General features: G+C 36.5%; 2 protein-coding genes across 2 annotated transcripts; one reads left to right on the top strand and one right to left on the bottom strand.

The window, feature by feature from the left end:
• The first annotated feature begins 271 nt into the window (after positions 1 to 271).
• On the top strand, positions 272 to 7,247 carry LOC145969769 (uncharacterized). The gene is made up of 3 exons (XM_083095996.1): positions 272 to 277; positions 6,068 to 6,978; positions 7,121 to 7,247. The coding sequence occupies exons 1-3, from the start codon at positions 272 to 274 to the stop codon at positions 7,245 to 7,247; spliced, it is 1,044 nt and encodes a 347-aa protein (XP_082952122.1).
• LOC145970266 (uncharacterized) lies at positions 6,976 to 8,644 on the bottom strand. The gene is made up of 2 exons (XM_083096849.1): positions 7,929 to 8,644; positions 6,976 to 7,864 (listed from the first exon to the last, which is right to left on the bottom strand). The coding sequence occupies exons 1-2, from the start codon at positions 7,959 to 7,961 to the stop codon at positions 7,286 to 7,288; spliced, it is 612 nt and encodes a 203-aa protein (XP_082952975.1). The 5' UTR covers positions 7,962 to 8,644; the 3' UTR covers positions 6,976 to 7,285.
• Positions 8,645 to 12,821: the final 4,177 nt, after the last annotated feature.

Below are 12,821 nucleotides of genomic sequence, written 5' to 3'. Positions count from 1 at the left end.
GGTCCTTAAAGAGCGCGTCCCATGCTCTACGACGAGTTTCGATGTGCAAGACGTCACGTCACAGCGGCACAGAGTCCGTAAAGAAATTTCCCTGGAGAAAATTCTTCGCGGAAACGGCAGAGGGGTAGAGTAGACTACCCAATGCACATCGATTGACAAGTCGAAGGCGACGATTCACTCTTGCGGATAAAACCAAAGACAGACTGAGCGTTTAACGTTCAAAGGCAATCAACGTACTCGTGTTATCAGGAGGAAGAGACGTTGGATATGTATGAAGGTAAGTTGTTGACTATTATGTATAATAAAATTCTTCAATATGTCATGCAAAAATAATAATAATATTCGGTTGATGGTTGCAGATCACGAGAGATGAAAAGGAAAATATTGAATAATTAAAACGAGTACTTACCCAAAAGTACTGCGGTTGGAAGTGCTCGTCGAACCTCCGCTGTGGACTGTCGACCTCAGTGATGCCTTGGCAGGAGAGTCGAAGGAGCCGGTAGTAAATAAATGGCAGAAGACCGTGATGATGTTCAAATAAAACACTTTTATTGTTCAAGTATACTACTGTCTTACAGCTCTCGCGACTAAGTTTTTAAGTCGAATAATGTTTTGAGACTAAGTCTTTATTTCGATTTTAAATGGTTCGTGACTGCTACTGTTCTTGTTCTTCAGAGAGCTCCTGGTCAAATGCGCGGAAGACTGAGCTGCGCTCCCTGAGGTACCCTCTGGTCCCTACTCCGTGCCGGCTATCCGCAGTGGTAGGAGAATGCGGCGCTCCCGGGCGTAGGCGGCTCGACCGCCGCTTGCCGCTATAGCTGTCCTTCTTCTTCGAGCGCGCTATGACATAGTGGCCGCGCTCTTGCGTGGGGATAGTGGGGACGACGGAGCTGTCAGTATTGTCCATGCATCGAGCTCGTTAATTCATTTTACAAAAGGTAAGGCTTTTACAATAGGTTTTTAGTCACCAGAATTTTAATAATTTGCATGCATATATTTTTTAATATAGAATCTCAACCTCTTTCAATAGAAGTGTGAATGATCGTTCTAGCATGTTCCGTTTAGAATTGATTTTTAACTTTCTTTATATTAATTATATAGTTCTAGTTAACAATGTTATAAACAAATTCTGGTGTTATAAACCATTATAATTACAATTTGCTATATAATAATTATATGATATATATATACATATATGTATGTGCGTATAGGTGCATGGTCTAGATAGTTGTTAATAACAATTGTGTTACATTATAATATAAAAGTGTATTAATTATTCTTTTTATTATTCAGCTCTTGGAACAAAGGATGTGGCGAGCTGTTTTATCACCGGATGCAGGTGTTCGTCGTGCCAGGCAGTCGCGCCAGGCAGTCGCGCCGGGCCTTATCTTATCGCTGAGTGAGCTCATGTGCAGCTGCACCGGATGAAGCTCGGAGGGTCGCTTATCTTTTGGTGAGTGAATTTATAATGCTTTATAAATCGATTTAATAATTTAGTTCGTTATAATTTATTCATATATTCTTTACTTGTTAATTGTATAGAATATATATATATATATATACTTATATATATTGTTTGTAAAAGTTAATAAATGTAATTGTTAAAAATTTTATCTTCATTATTTTATTAATTAAATATGTATTATACATATTGTTATTTCTCTTTTGAAGGCTTGAAAGTTTGCTAAAAAATTGCATTACTGTTGGATCTTTGTTAGTTAATGATATGGATTAATTTAACATATAATATATATATATATTCTTTTATAATTTATAATTTCGTAATGATTTATTACTCTTGCAATAAGAAGGCGCTCCTTATAATATTCATACATTATATATTCGCGAGTCCCTTTCGCATTAAGACTCGGCACGGACGTCGAAAACATTAGGGGAGATAACAAAGTAATAGGGGAGATAACGCGGTACGCTGGACTTAGCCTTGTGCTCTTATAAGGAGACTTATTATTCGTCTCAATAATAAAATCATGCATAATGAATTTTACAAGACCATACATTCATTATTATTATTAATATGTATATTTATTACCTTGTATTATTATTATTTAAACTTTATATTTCATGTGTGTTATATATGTGTAAATTTTTGTTATAACAAATTTTATTTAGTAGTTATATAGATTTATAATTCTGCACACAGTGAAGAGTTATCAACTTTATTTTGCATTATTGGTTTTATTAAATCAGAATCTTTATTATTTATAATTATTAATAATTTAAATAATTTAATATATTTGTCTTATATAGTTATTATATTTTTCAGATATTTTATAAAACGATATTCTACACAGAGGATATTCGAGGGTGCATATCGTTTATGGCTTGTCTGTATTTTGATCGACAATATAGAACGTTTATTAGACTATTGTCGGAGCGGATTAAAATACTCACATATGATCATCTGGCCATGACTTATTAACTCTATGCACCTCTAATTGCGGATAAGTTTTGGATATTTTGAAATATTTTAATATTATTTTGAATGCGCTTGACTTGACAACTTTCGGTCATTTATTAAATATATACATACATTAATTAATGTTGAGCTTTTCACATAATGAAAATGGTTTATTATTTAGTTATCATTGCTTACTCATTATATTTTAATTGTATATAAAATTTTGCAATTAATAATCAAAATGAAAAATATATGTATTATTTGGCAATAATGGGTGGATAAGAAATTAGATTTTATATAATTTATTATTATGTAGTGAAGTTTTATTTGAATAACTATATAGAATATACGTATATGAAAAGAGATTTTTATAATGTATTAATTATTATGTTCTTATGCTTAGAGTTTAAACGTGTTATTATTTGAATTTTTCTTATTTGTCTAGGTTGCATATATAATATATATATATGTTGGAAGGAATATGGACCAATGGATTATTCACGGACAACAGACAGGCTTAAACCATATAAGAATATGCAGCATTGAAAGGATTTTGAGGAATCTGTGCGAATTATTTCGGAAGTTTATTTGGTAAGTTTATTATTTTGATAAGTTAATTAATGAATTAAAGGTTTTATTTAATTATATCATATATTTATAAAATATATATTATATATATATATATATAATATATGTATTCATGTATAATATTATGTACCTTTAGTATTTTAATGCATTATCTTTTAAATTTTTACTAACAACTACATATGTATTTATACTAATAATGAGGGTGACAAGTCTGTCCGAGCTTGTTTCGCGGTTTAATTCTTATTAATTTTTACATATGGTATGGCGTATAGCGCTGTCTCTCTCACTCGCGCGAGTCACCCGATAGTGCGGTCTCTCTCACTTTCACATACTACTACCTATTGAGGTCTCGTGTATAAATTTCGGTATATGCAGTCGGTTAATTATATATTTGAGGAGGCATATTTGTGGTTTGTTATTGAAATATATTTCTAAGGAATTTTATTAATAAATATATTTTTATTTTTCCGTATAGCGTTTTCGTTAGGTGATGAAAATATTGGGACACCCGGTGGACAACCAAGTGAAGGCTATGTTTATAGGTTGACTTATTATTCTGCATGCAGCAAAGAGTTACGTATAAAATTTTATTCATAATAATTTCTTGACATTTCTTTATTATTTAGTTATTGTTTAGTAATTATTATTTAATTTAATATATTTATTGTTGAAATTTAATATATTCATATTTGATTTATTATACTTCTTTTACTATTTGATTTCTTTTACTCTTATATAATTATATACATTTATAAAATATTAAACCTTTTTAATATAGTAATTTTGATCAATCAAAATTTTTATAGATTTTTGTATAGATTGATTTTTTAGTATATTTTTGTTAAGTTAATTTCTCATACGGCCAAATATTATTTGATTATTATTTTCAGTTGCTGGGTCTTGGAATTCTTGCTACTTATTTATAACAGGCTGTCTTACGTTATTAGGAAGAGGATAAATATTATATATATAGGATCATAAAAAGTGTGTAAGTATGTATTATTTTTTGGATGGTTTATTTAATAATTTCTATAGTAGATTTTCTTATATATTTATTATATTTTTCAGGTATCAAGACTCTGAGGAAAATTACTTCCTGATAATAAACATATATATATATTTACGGGAACTCAACTAGGACCAAAAATTAAAATAATCTAGGATTTTTAAAGGAAATTCTTGCTTGATTAATTATATTTTATTTATTAATTATATTATATTTTATTAATTATATTTTATTAATTATATTTTATTAAGAAATGTTTAAATCATTAATTTCTGAAAGAAGCTCGTTACTTTATAAAAGATTATTATTTGGTGATTATTGGCCATTTACATTTTGTAATTAAATAGTCAAAGTTAAATGTTATTCAATAATAATTAGAGTTTTATACAGACATATTTGGCCAATGGTATTAATGTACAGTAAAGATTTATTATAACGTTTAGAAAAATATTTATTCAAGGAAAATTTATTAATTTTGTTTCTCATGAATATAAAAAATATATATATATATTGTTAATTATTTTATTACGGATTATAATTACTGATTTTTAAAGCGTATTGTTTTAGTAACAATTATTATTCATGGGTATTAATTTTTGTTTGACTTGGTACATTTATTTATTGTTTTATATTCTTATATGTACGTAGAATATTAACTTTATAACTTTCCTTTTGTTATTGATGATTCTTTGTAAATTTTCGTATTAATATTTTATGTGGCTCACTTTCGGAGCATTTGTTAGCATTTTTACTGTAGATATTTATTACAAAATATTAATTAATTATTTGATTTTCAGGTTTCAAAATTTATAATCGCTGCATCTCTTTTATGACAACCGAACATACTGTTTATTAAAAAGATACGCATGGGCTCAAAATCATTTATTAATAGAATTTAGGTGAGTATCGTTTGATAAAATATTTTGATTTATGCCTTTTCCTTTGTAGTAAGCGCATATACACGCATAGGGATATCCTTTTTTGGTTATATGTGATAACTGAATAATATGAATATTGAGTGAATATCTATATATATTGGTTACATATAATATAAAGTGGATTTATAGTGATTATATATAATTACAAGTAAAGATTATATAAGATACGAAATTCTTTATACTATTCTTTGAAACAAATTATATTTTATTCGTTAAGAATTATTTAAATCATTTTCTTTTTTAAAAGAAGCTTGTTATTTTACAAAGGATTATTATTTAGTCGTTACTGGTCATCTGTTTTTACATTTTAATATTATAATTAAATAATCAAAGTAAATATATTTATTATTTGATAATAATTAAACTTTTGTATATATATATATATGTGTTTTTCATTGTTTATTGATTTATGTCTTTATTTGTCTAAATACTAATTAATTATATTATTTTCAGGTTTCGGGATTTATGGCTATGGAAATTTTCCCATGCCAAATTTTACCAGAAGAATGTAAAGGAACGCACTGTTTTTACATTTTAATATTATAATTAAATAATCAAAGTAAATATATTTATTATTTGATAATAATTAAACTTTTGTATATATATATATGTGTTTTTCATTGTTTATTGATTTATGTCTTTATTTGTCTAAATACTAATTAATTATATTATTTTCAGGTTTCGGGATTTATGGCTATGGAAATTTTCCCATGCCAAATTTTACCAGAAGAATGTAAAGGAACGCACAAGAGGCTATAAGACCAGTTACCGACGGATTTGTTCGTATACCAATTTATACGAAGTCTTGTTGCAAATGATTTGCTAAGAGTTTTTCTTGATAATAAAATTTCGAATAAATTTCTTTTCTTAGTAAGGTTAGTTATTAAGATTAATATCATTATATACGACCAGTTCCAGTACTGCTAATTCATTGTAATATCTTTCTGGCTATATACCACATCAATCAATGTATTGTATTAATATGAGATTATGGCGAATATATATATAAATATATATATATATATATACAGTATTTTGCTATTGATTTATGAAATTTCATAAGCGATTTTAAGGTGATTGTGTGGGGCTTTTGCGGAGTCAACTTACGTGACACAGCGGAGCACGTTAGTCGGATACGCGAACAAACTAAAAAGCGAGCCGCCCAGCGTGCCGAAGACCGAGGCTTACCAGGAGCACGCGCTCAAGACATCGTTGCCGCGGATAAAGCTCCAGACGTTCTCTGGCGCGTACGGAGACTGGCCAGCGTTTCGCGACATCTTCCTGTCCATTATAGGAGACAATCCGTCTATCTCTGACGTGGAAAAGCTCCACTACCTCCGTACCAGCTTACAAGGTCCTGCGGAAAAATTAATCCGGTCATTACCGATTGTCGGGGGCAATTATGAGCGGGCGTGGACGATTCTGAGCTCGCATTACGAGAACAAACGGGAACTCATTCGCGCTAACTTCGCCGCTTATACCGCCGTGCCAAAAATGAAAGCCGCAACCGCCGACGAGCTAAGTCGCCTCTATAACGCCGCCACGACTGCCATCAACGCTCAGGAGAGCATCGATAGGCCCATTGCCACGCACGGGATGGACCTTTTCAATCACCTGCTCGTCGATCGATTCGATCCGCAAACTCGGATGGAATGGGAGTCCTCCATACGCGGTTCCGTCGATCCGCCGAGTAATGCCGTCCTGATGGGTTTCATGTCCGAGCAGATCCTCACACTCAACGCCGTGCATCCGAACTCCGTTGCGAAATCCGGAGGAACTTCCAAATCCGCGAAATCGCATTTCGTGAAGCGCACATCCGACTCCTCGACGTGCGCAGCATGCAAGGGCAAGCACTCCCTTATGCAATGCACGGAATTCAGGTCGAAAACCGCGAGCGACAGAAAGAACTTCGTGGAAGCAAACAAACTGTGCTTCAACTGCCTTGGCAATCACTTCCTCGCCAAGTGTCAGTCGGTGAAGACTTGCTTCACGTGCAAGTCACGACACCATACGCTACTCCACGACGCGTACGCACAATCCGACGGAGCGAGTTCTCTGTCCACCACGCGACTCGCATCGGATCGCAAGGCGATCCTTCTCGCCACCGCACGCGTCAACATCACGGACCACTTGGGAAGACCTCACGCCGTCCGTGCGCTGATCGACCAGGGGTCAGAAGTTTCCCTGGTCTCAGAAGCTCTGGCGCAACGCTTGCGTCTGCCGCGAAGTCACTCTTCAATGTCCGTCGCCGGCATTGGAGGAGCATCCGGAGCAACGCGTGGAAAGTTATCCTTGAGCCTCTCCTCTGGGGTGACCGGAGCAACCCTTCAGGTACTAGCGTACGTTCTTCCGCGCCTCTCGTCGTACCAGGGACCCATCTTGCGAAGCAGCTTCACTTGGCCACACATTCGCGGCCTTTCCCTGGCGGATCCGCAGTATCTCGATCGAGATCCGATAGAAATACTGCTCGGCGCAGACGTATACTCCGCCGTACTTCAAGATGGGCTCCGCAAGGGACGCAAGGACGAGCCCATCGCTCAGCGGACCTCGCTCGGCTGGATCTTGTCTGGAGGTCACAAGGCCACGCTCCAGAGCAGCCATACCTCGCACCAGTGCTCCATCGACCACGAGTTGAACGACCTGGTGCAGCTGTTTTGGGAGCAAGAAAAAGAGACCGCCGCTCCCGTCGCTCTCACCGCCGAAGAGAAGAGGTGCGAAGACCTCTTCACCCGTGAGCACGCACGCACCAGCACCGGACGGTACGTTGTGAGACTGCCGTTCGCTGGAGCACCGCCCTCTCTCACCGAGACCCGCAAGCCGGCCGAACGTCTGCTCAACGCCATGGAGCGCCGCTGCTCCAAGGACGCTCGATTCGGCGATCTTTACCGCAGCTTCATGCAGGAGTATGAAGACCTGCAACATATGGAAGTCGTAAACACCTCATCCGAACAAGAAAACACCGCTAAGTGCTACTTACCGCATCACGGAGTGCTGCGGGAAACGAGCACATCAACGAAGCTCAGGGTCGTCTTCAACGGCTCGCAGCTCTCGATCTCGGGCGCGTCCCTCAACGTCAACTTGTTGACGGGCGCCAACCTCCTGCCAGTCCTCGCCGACGTGCTCCTTCGTTGGCGTTGGCACCGCTATGTCTTTGTGACGGACATCGAAAAGATGTACCGCCAAATCCTTATCCATCAGGAGGACCGCGACCACCAGCGGATACTCTGGCGGCACCGAGTCACCGACGACGTCCGCGAGTACCGCCTACGAACGGTCACGTATGGCTTGGCTTGCGCGCCATTTCTCGCCATACGGACCCTACACCAGCTAGCTGACGACGAGGGTTCGCGATTTCCGCGCGGAGCGGTAGCACTACGCCGCGATACTTACGTGGACGACGTCGTCACCGGAGCAAGCACCATCTCGGAGGCCACCACGTTGCAGCGGGAGCTACGCGGTCTTTGCACGGCGGGCGGGTTTCCGCTCAGGAAGTGGGGGGCCAACAACCTCGGTATCCTGTCTGGAGTCCCACCAGAACACCGGATCACCAGCTCACCGCACTCGTGGTCCCACGAAAGCCACGCTACACTGGGCCTCCACTGGCACCCGGCCAGTGATCACTTCACTTTCTCGGTGCAAGCGCGTCACTTCACCGAGTTCACAAAAAGACGCGTTCTGTCCGAGACCGCACGGCTGTTTGATCCTCTAGGGTGTGTTACGTCCTACTCGATCGTTTATTCAACGATTCTGCAGGGCGCACCGTGCAGGGACGAACAATATTATATCTCTCTATTTTGTTTTTCAGGGCAACCTGCCACGCCGGCTATACCCTGGGACGCCGAGAGATTAGGATCTATAGGACGCTTCTTTTCGGAGGTATTTTAGGATTGACAAATAAATATGTAGATTTATTATGTTATAAATTTCTATTTTTTCCTTTTATTTATTTTATCCTTCCTCGTTCTTCTACATTAGTTTGTAAGGTAATTTTAGCGAAATCAAATTATGTATGATATATGTCATCGACTGTATCTAAGAATTCTTCGCTGTTCAGATAGTCCAGAAAATGATTAACTGCTTGGTCCGCCAAGCCTGCTTCTGCTGGGGAGATATCCACGGGGTCAAACCCGAATTCTCCGGGTCTAACCGGGGAATAATCTGGGGTTGAATAATCTGAAAATGAGGCCGGGCTATCGGGGCGACGTTTGGACCTGCCTGTCCCGTCTTATTTCGGCGTTGGCCTCCCAAGCTCGGAGTAATCCCCGTGGTATTCCAGCAGTAAGGTTATCCGGGTCGAGGACAATCGTGGAAGCAGTTGAGCTGACAGAGCAACTGTCTGACGATTCCTGTTCTTCTTCCGGTTCTTCTCCAGCCGGTATCGCTTGGTGTTGTCTGCTGTTCTCGGGGTTTAGTTCGGAGGGCAAAGGGGCAAATGAAAGGTCGTGTGGGGTGTTTTCACGATCATTGACCGCTCGAATTATCTCGCTCGGAATTTCATCTCGGTCTACGTATAAATGGTAAGGAACAGTACGTCGGTCTCTCAACAGACGCTGTCGGAAATATTCGCGACGCCTTATACCCGCCCGATGAAAAGGGATCTCGCGACGGAGAACTGGATCGATGCGTAATGCGTTTACCATCTATTATTGAAATAATTTAAATTTTAAAATTTGTTTTATCGAAAGGATAATTTAAAATTATTTCGCGGCATCTAATACTTACGATGGAAATTTCGAGGGGTCACCTGTCAAAAAAGAATGTACCGCGTGAATCTAAAGTTTCGTAACCGGTTTAGAGAAAGAGACAGGACAGATTCTGAAATCGCGACTCCTCATTTATTATAAAAGAAAATTATTAGATAGTTACCTCACATGCAGTGACGTGGTAAGGAAGGGTGTGTAGGGATATTTAAATATAAGATGGATACCGTGCCTGCTGGTTTAGTTTTATTATTATAAAATAATTCCTCTAATATATTATACTAAACCAGAGTTATCATACTATGTGTCAGTCGGTCCTTAAAGAGCGCGTCCCATGCTCTACGACGAGTTTCGATGTGCAAGACGTCACGTCACAGCGGCACAGAGTCCGTAAAGAAAATTCCTCTAAAGAAAATTCTTCGCGGAAACGGCAGAGGGGTAGGGTAGGCTACCCAATGCACATCGATTGACAAGTCGAAAGCGACGATTCACTCTTGTGGATAAAACCAAAGACAGACTGAGCGTTGAACAGTCAAAGGCAATCAACGTACTCGTGTTATCAGAAGGAGAAGACGTTGGAATTGTATGAAGGTAAGTTGTTGACTATTATGTGTAATAAAATTCTTCAATATGTCATGCAAAAATAATAATTAATAATATTCGGTTGATGGTTGCAGATCACGAGAGATGAAAAGGAAATTATTGAATAATTAAAACGAGTACTTACCCAAAAGTACTGCTGTCAGGATATGCGATGAATCTCCGTGGAGGACGGTCTGCCTCGGCGATGTCCCTGTAGGAGAGTCGGAGGAACCGGTGACAAATGATTGGCAGAAGACCCAAATGATGGTTCAAAGACACTTTATTTTCTTTAAGTATACTATAATATTCGACTGCTCTCTAGACTAAGTTCTTAGTCCGGAAAAATATCCTGCGACTAAGTTCTTTTTTTGCTCGAAAATGTTCTATAATACGCTCGTGATCGCTTTAGTTGGTTCCTTCTCGAGAGCTCCTGGTCAAATGCGCGGAAGACTGAGCTGCGCTCCCTGAGGTACCCTCTGGTCCCTACTCCGTGCCGGCTATCCGCAGTGGTAGGAGAATGCGGCGCTCCCGGGCGTAGGCGGCTCGACCGCCGCTTGCCGCTATAGCTGTCCTTCTTCTTCGAGCGTGCTATGACGTAGTGGCCGCGCTCTTGCGTGGGGATAGTGGGGACGACGGAGCTGTCAGTATTGTCCATGCATCGAGCTCGTTAATTCATTTTACAAAAGGTAAGGCTTTTACAATAGGTTTTTAGTCACCAGAATTTTAATAATTTGCATGCATATATTTTTTAATATAGAATCTCAACCTCTTTCAATAGAAGTGTGAATGATCGTTCTAGCATGTTCCGTTTAGAATTGATTTTTAACTTTCTTTATATTAATTATATAGTTTTAGTTAACAATGTTATAAACAAATTCTGGTGTTATAAACCATTATAATTACAATTTGCTATATAATAATTATACGATATATGTATGTATGTATGTGCATATAGGTGCATGGTCTAGATAGTTGTTAATAATAATTGTGTTACATTATAATATAAAAGTGTATTAATTATTCTTTTTATTATTCAGCTCTTGGAACAAAGGATGTGGCGGGCTGTTTTATCACCGGATGCAGGTGTTCGCCGTGCCAGGCAGTCGCGCCAGGCAGTCGCGCCAGGCCTTATCTTATCGCTGAGTGAGCTCATGTGCAGCTGCACCGGATGAAGCTCGGAGGGTCGCTTATCTTTTGGTGAGTGAATTTATAACGCTTTATAAATCGATTTAATAATTTCGTTCGTTATAATTTATTCATATATTCTTTACTTGTTAATTGTATAGGATATATATATATATATACTTATATATATTGTTTGTAAAAGTTAATAAATGTAATTGTTAAAAATTTTATCTTCATTATTTTATTAATTAAATATGTATTATACATATTGTTATTTCTCTTTTGAAGGCTTGAAAGTTTGCTAAAAAATTGCATTACTGTTGGATCTTTGTTAGTTAATGATATGGATTAATTTAACATATAATATATATATATATTCTTTTATAATTTATAATTTCGTAATAACTTATTACTCTTGCAATAAGAAAGCGCTCCTTATAATATTCATACATTATATATTCGCGAGTCCCTTTCGCATTAAGACTCGGCACGGACGTCGAAAACATTAGGGGAGATAACAAAGTAATAGGGGAGATAACGCGGTACGCTGGACTTAGCCTTGTGCTCTTATAAGGAGACTTATTAGTCGTCTCAATAATAAAATCATGCATAATGAATTTTATAAGACCATACATTCATTATTATTATTAATATGTATATTTATTACCTTGTATTATTATTATTTAAACTTTATATTTCATGTGTGTTATATATGTGTAAATTTTTGTTATAACGAAATTTATTTAGTAGTTATATAGATTTATAATTCTGCACATAGTAAAGAGTTATAAGCTTTATTTTGCATTATTGGTTTTATTAAATCAGAATCTTTATTATTTATAATTATTAATAATTTAAATAATTTAATATATTTGTCTTATATAGTTATTATATTTTTCAGATATTTTGTAAAACGACATTCTATACAGAAGATATTCGAGGGTGCATATCATTTATAGTTTGGCTGTATTTTAATCGACAATATAGAACGTTTATTAGACTATTGTCGGAGCGGATTAAAATACTCACATATGATCATCTGGCCATGACTTATTAACTCTATGCACCTCTAATTGCGGATAAGTTTTGGATATTTTGAAATATTTTAATATTATTTTGAATGCGCTTGACTTGACAACTTTCGGACATTTATTAAATATATATATAATGTTGAGCTTTCACATAATGAAAATGGTTTATTATTTAGTTATCATTGCTTACTCATTATATTTTAATTGTATTTAAAATTTTGCAATTAATAATCAAAATGAAAAATATATGTATTATTTGGCAATAATGGGTGGATTAGATTTTATATAATTTATTATTATGTAGTGAAGTTTTATTTGAATAACTATATAGAATATACGTATATGAAAAGAGATTTTTATAATGTATTAATTATTATGTTCTTATGCTTAGAGTTTAAACGTGTTATTATTTGAATTTTTCTTATTTGTCTA

Source organism: Camponotus vicinus, unplaced genomic scaffold (genome assembly GCF_025532165.1).
Source record: "Camponotus vicinus isolate PSW18456_S1 unplaced genomic scaffold, iyCamVici1.0 SCAF_4, whole genome shotgun sequence".
Classification (NCBI taxonomy): Eukaryota; Metazoa; Arthropoda; class Insecta; order Hymenoptera; family Formicidae; genus Camponotus; species Camponotus vicinus.
Note: the sequence above shows the minus strand (reverse complement) of the source record. Positions and strands in the feature narration are given on the sequence as shown.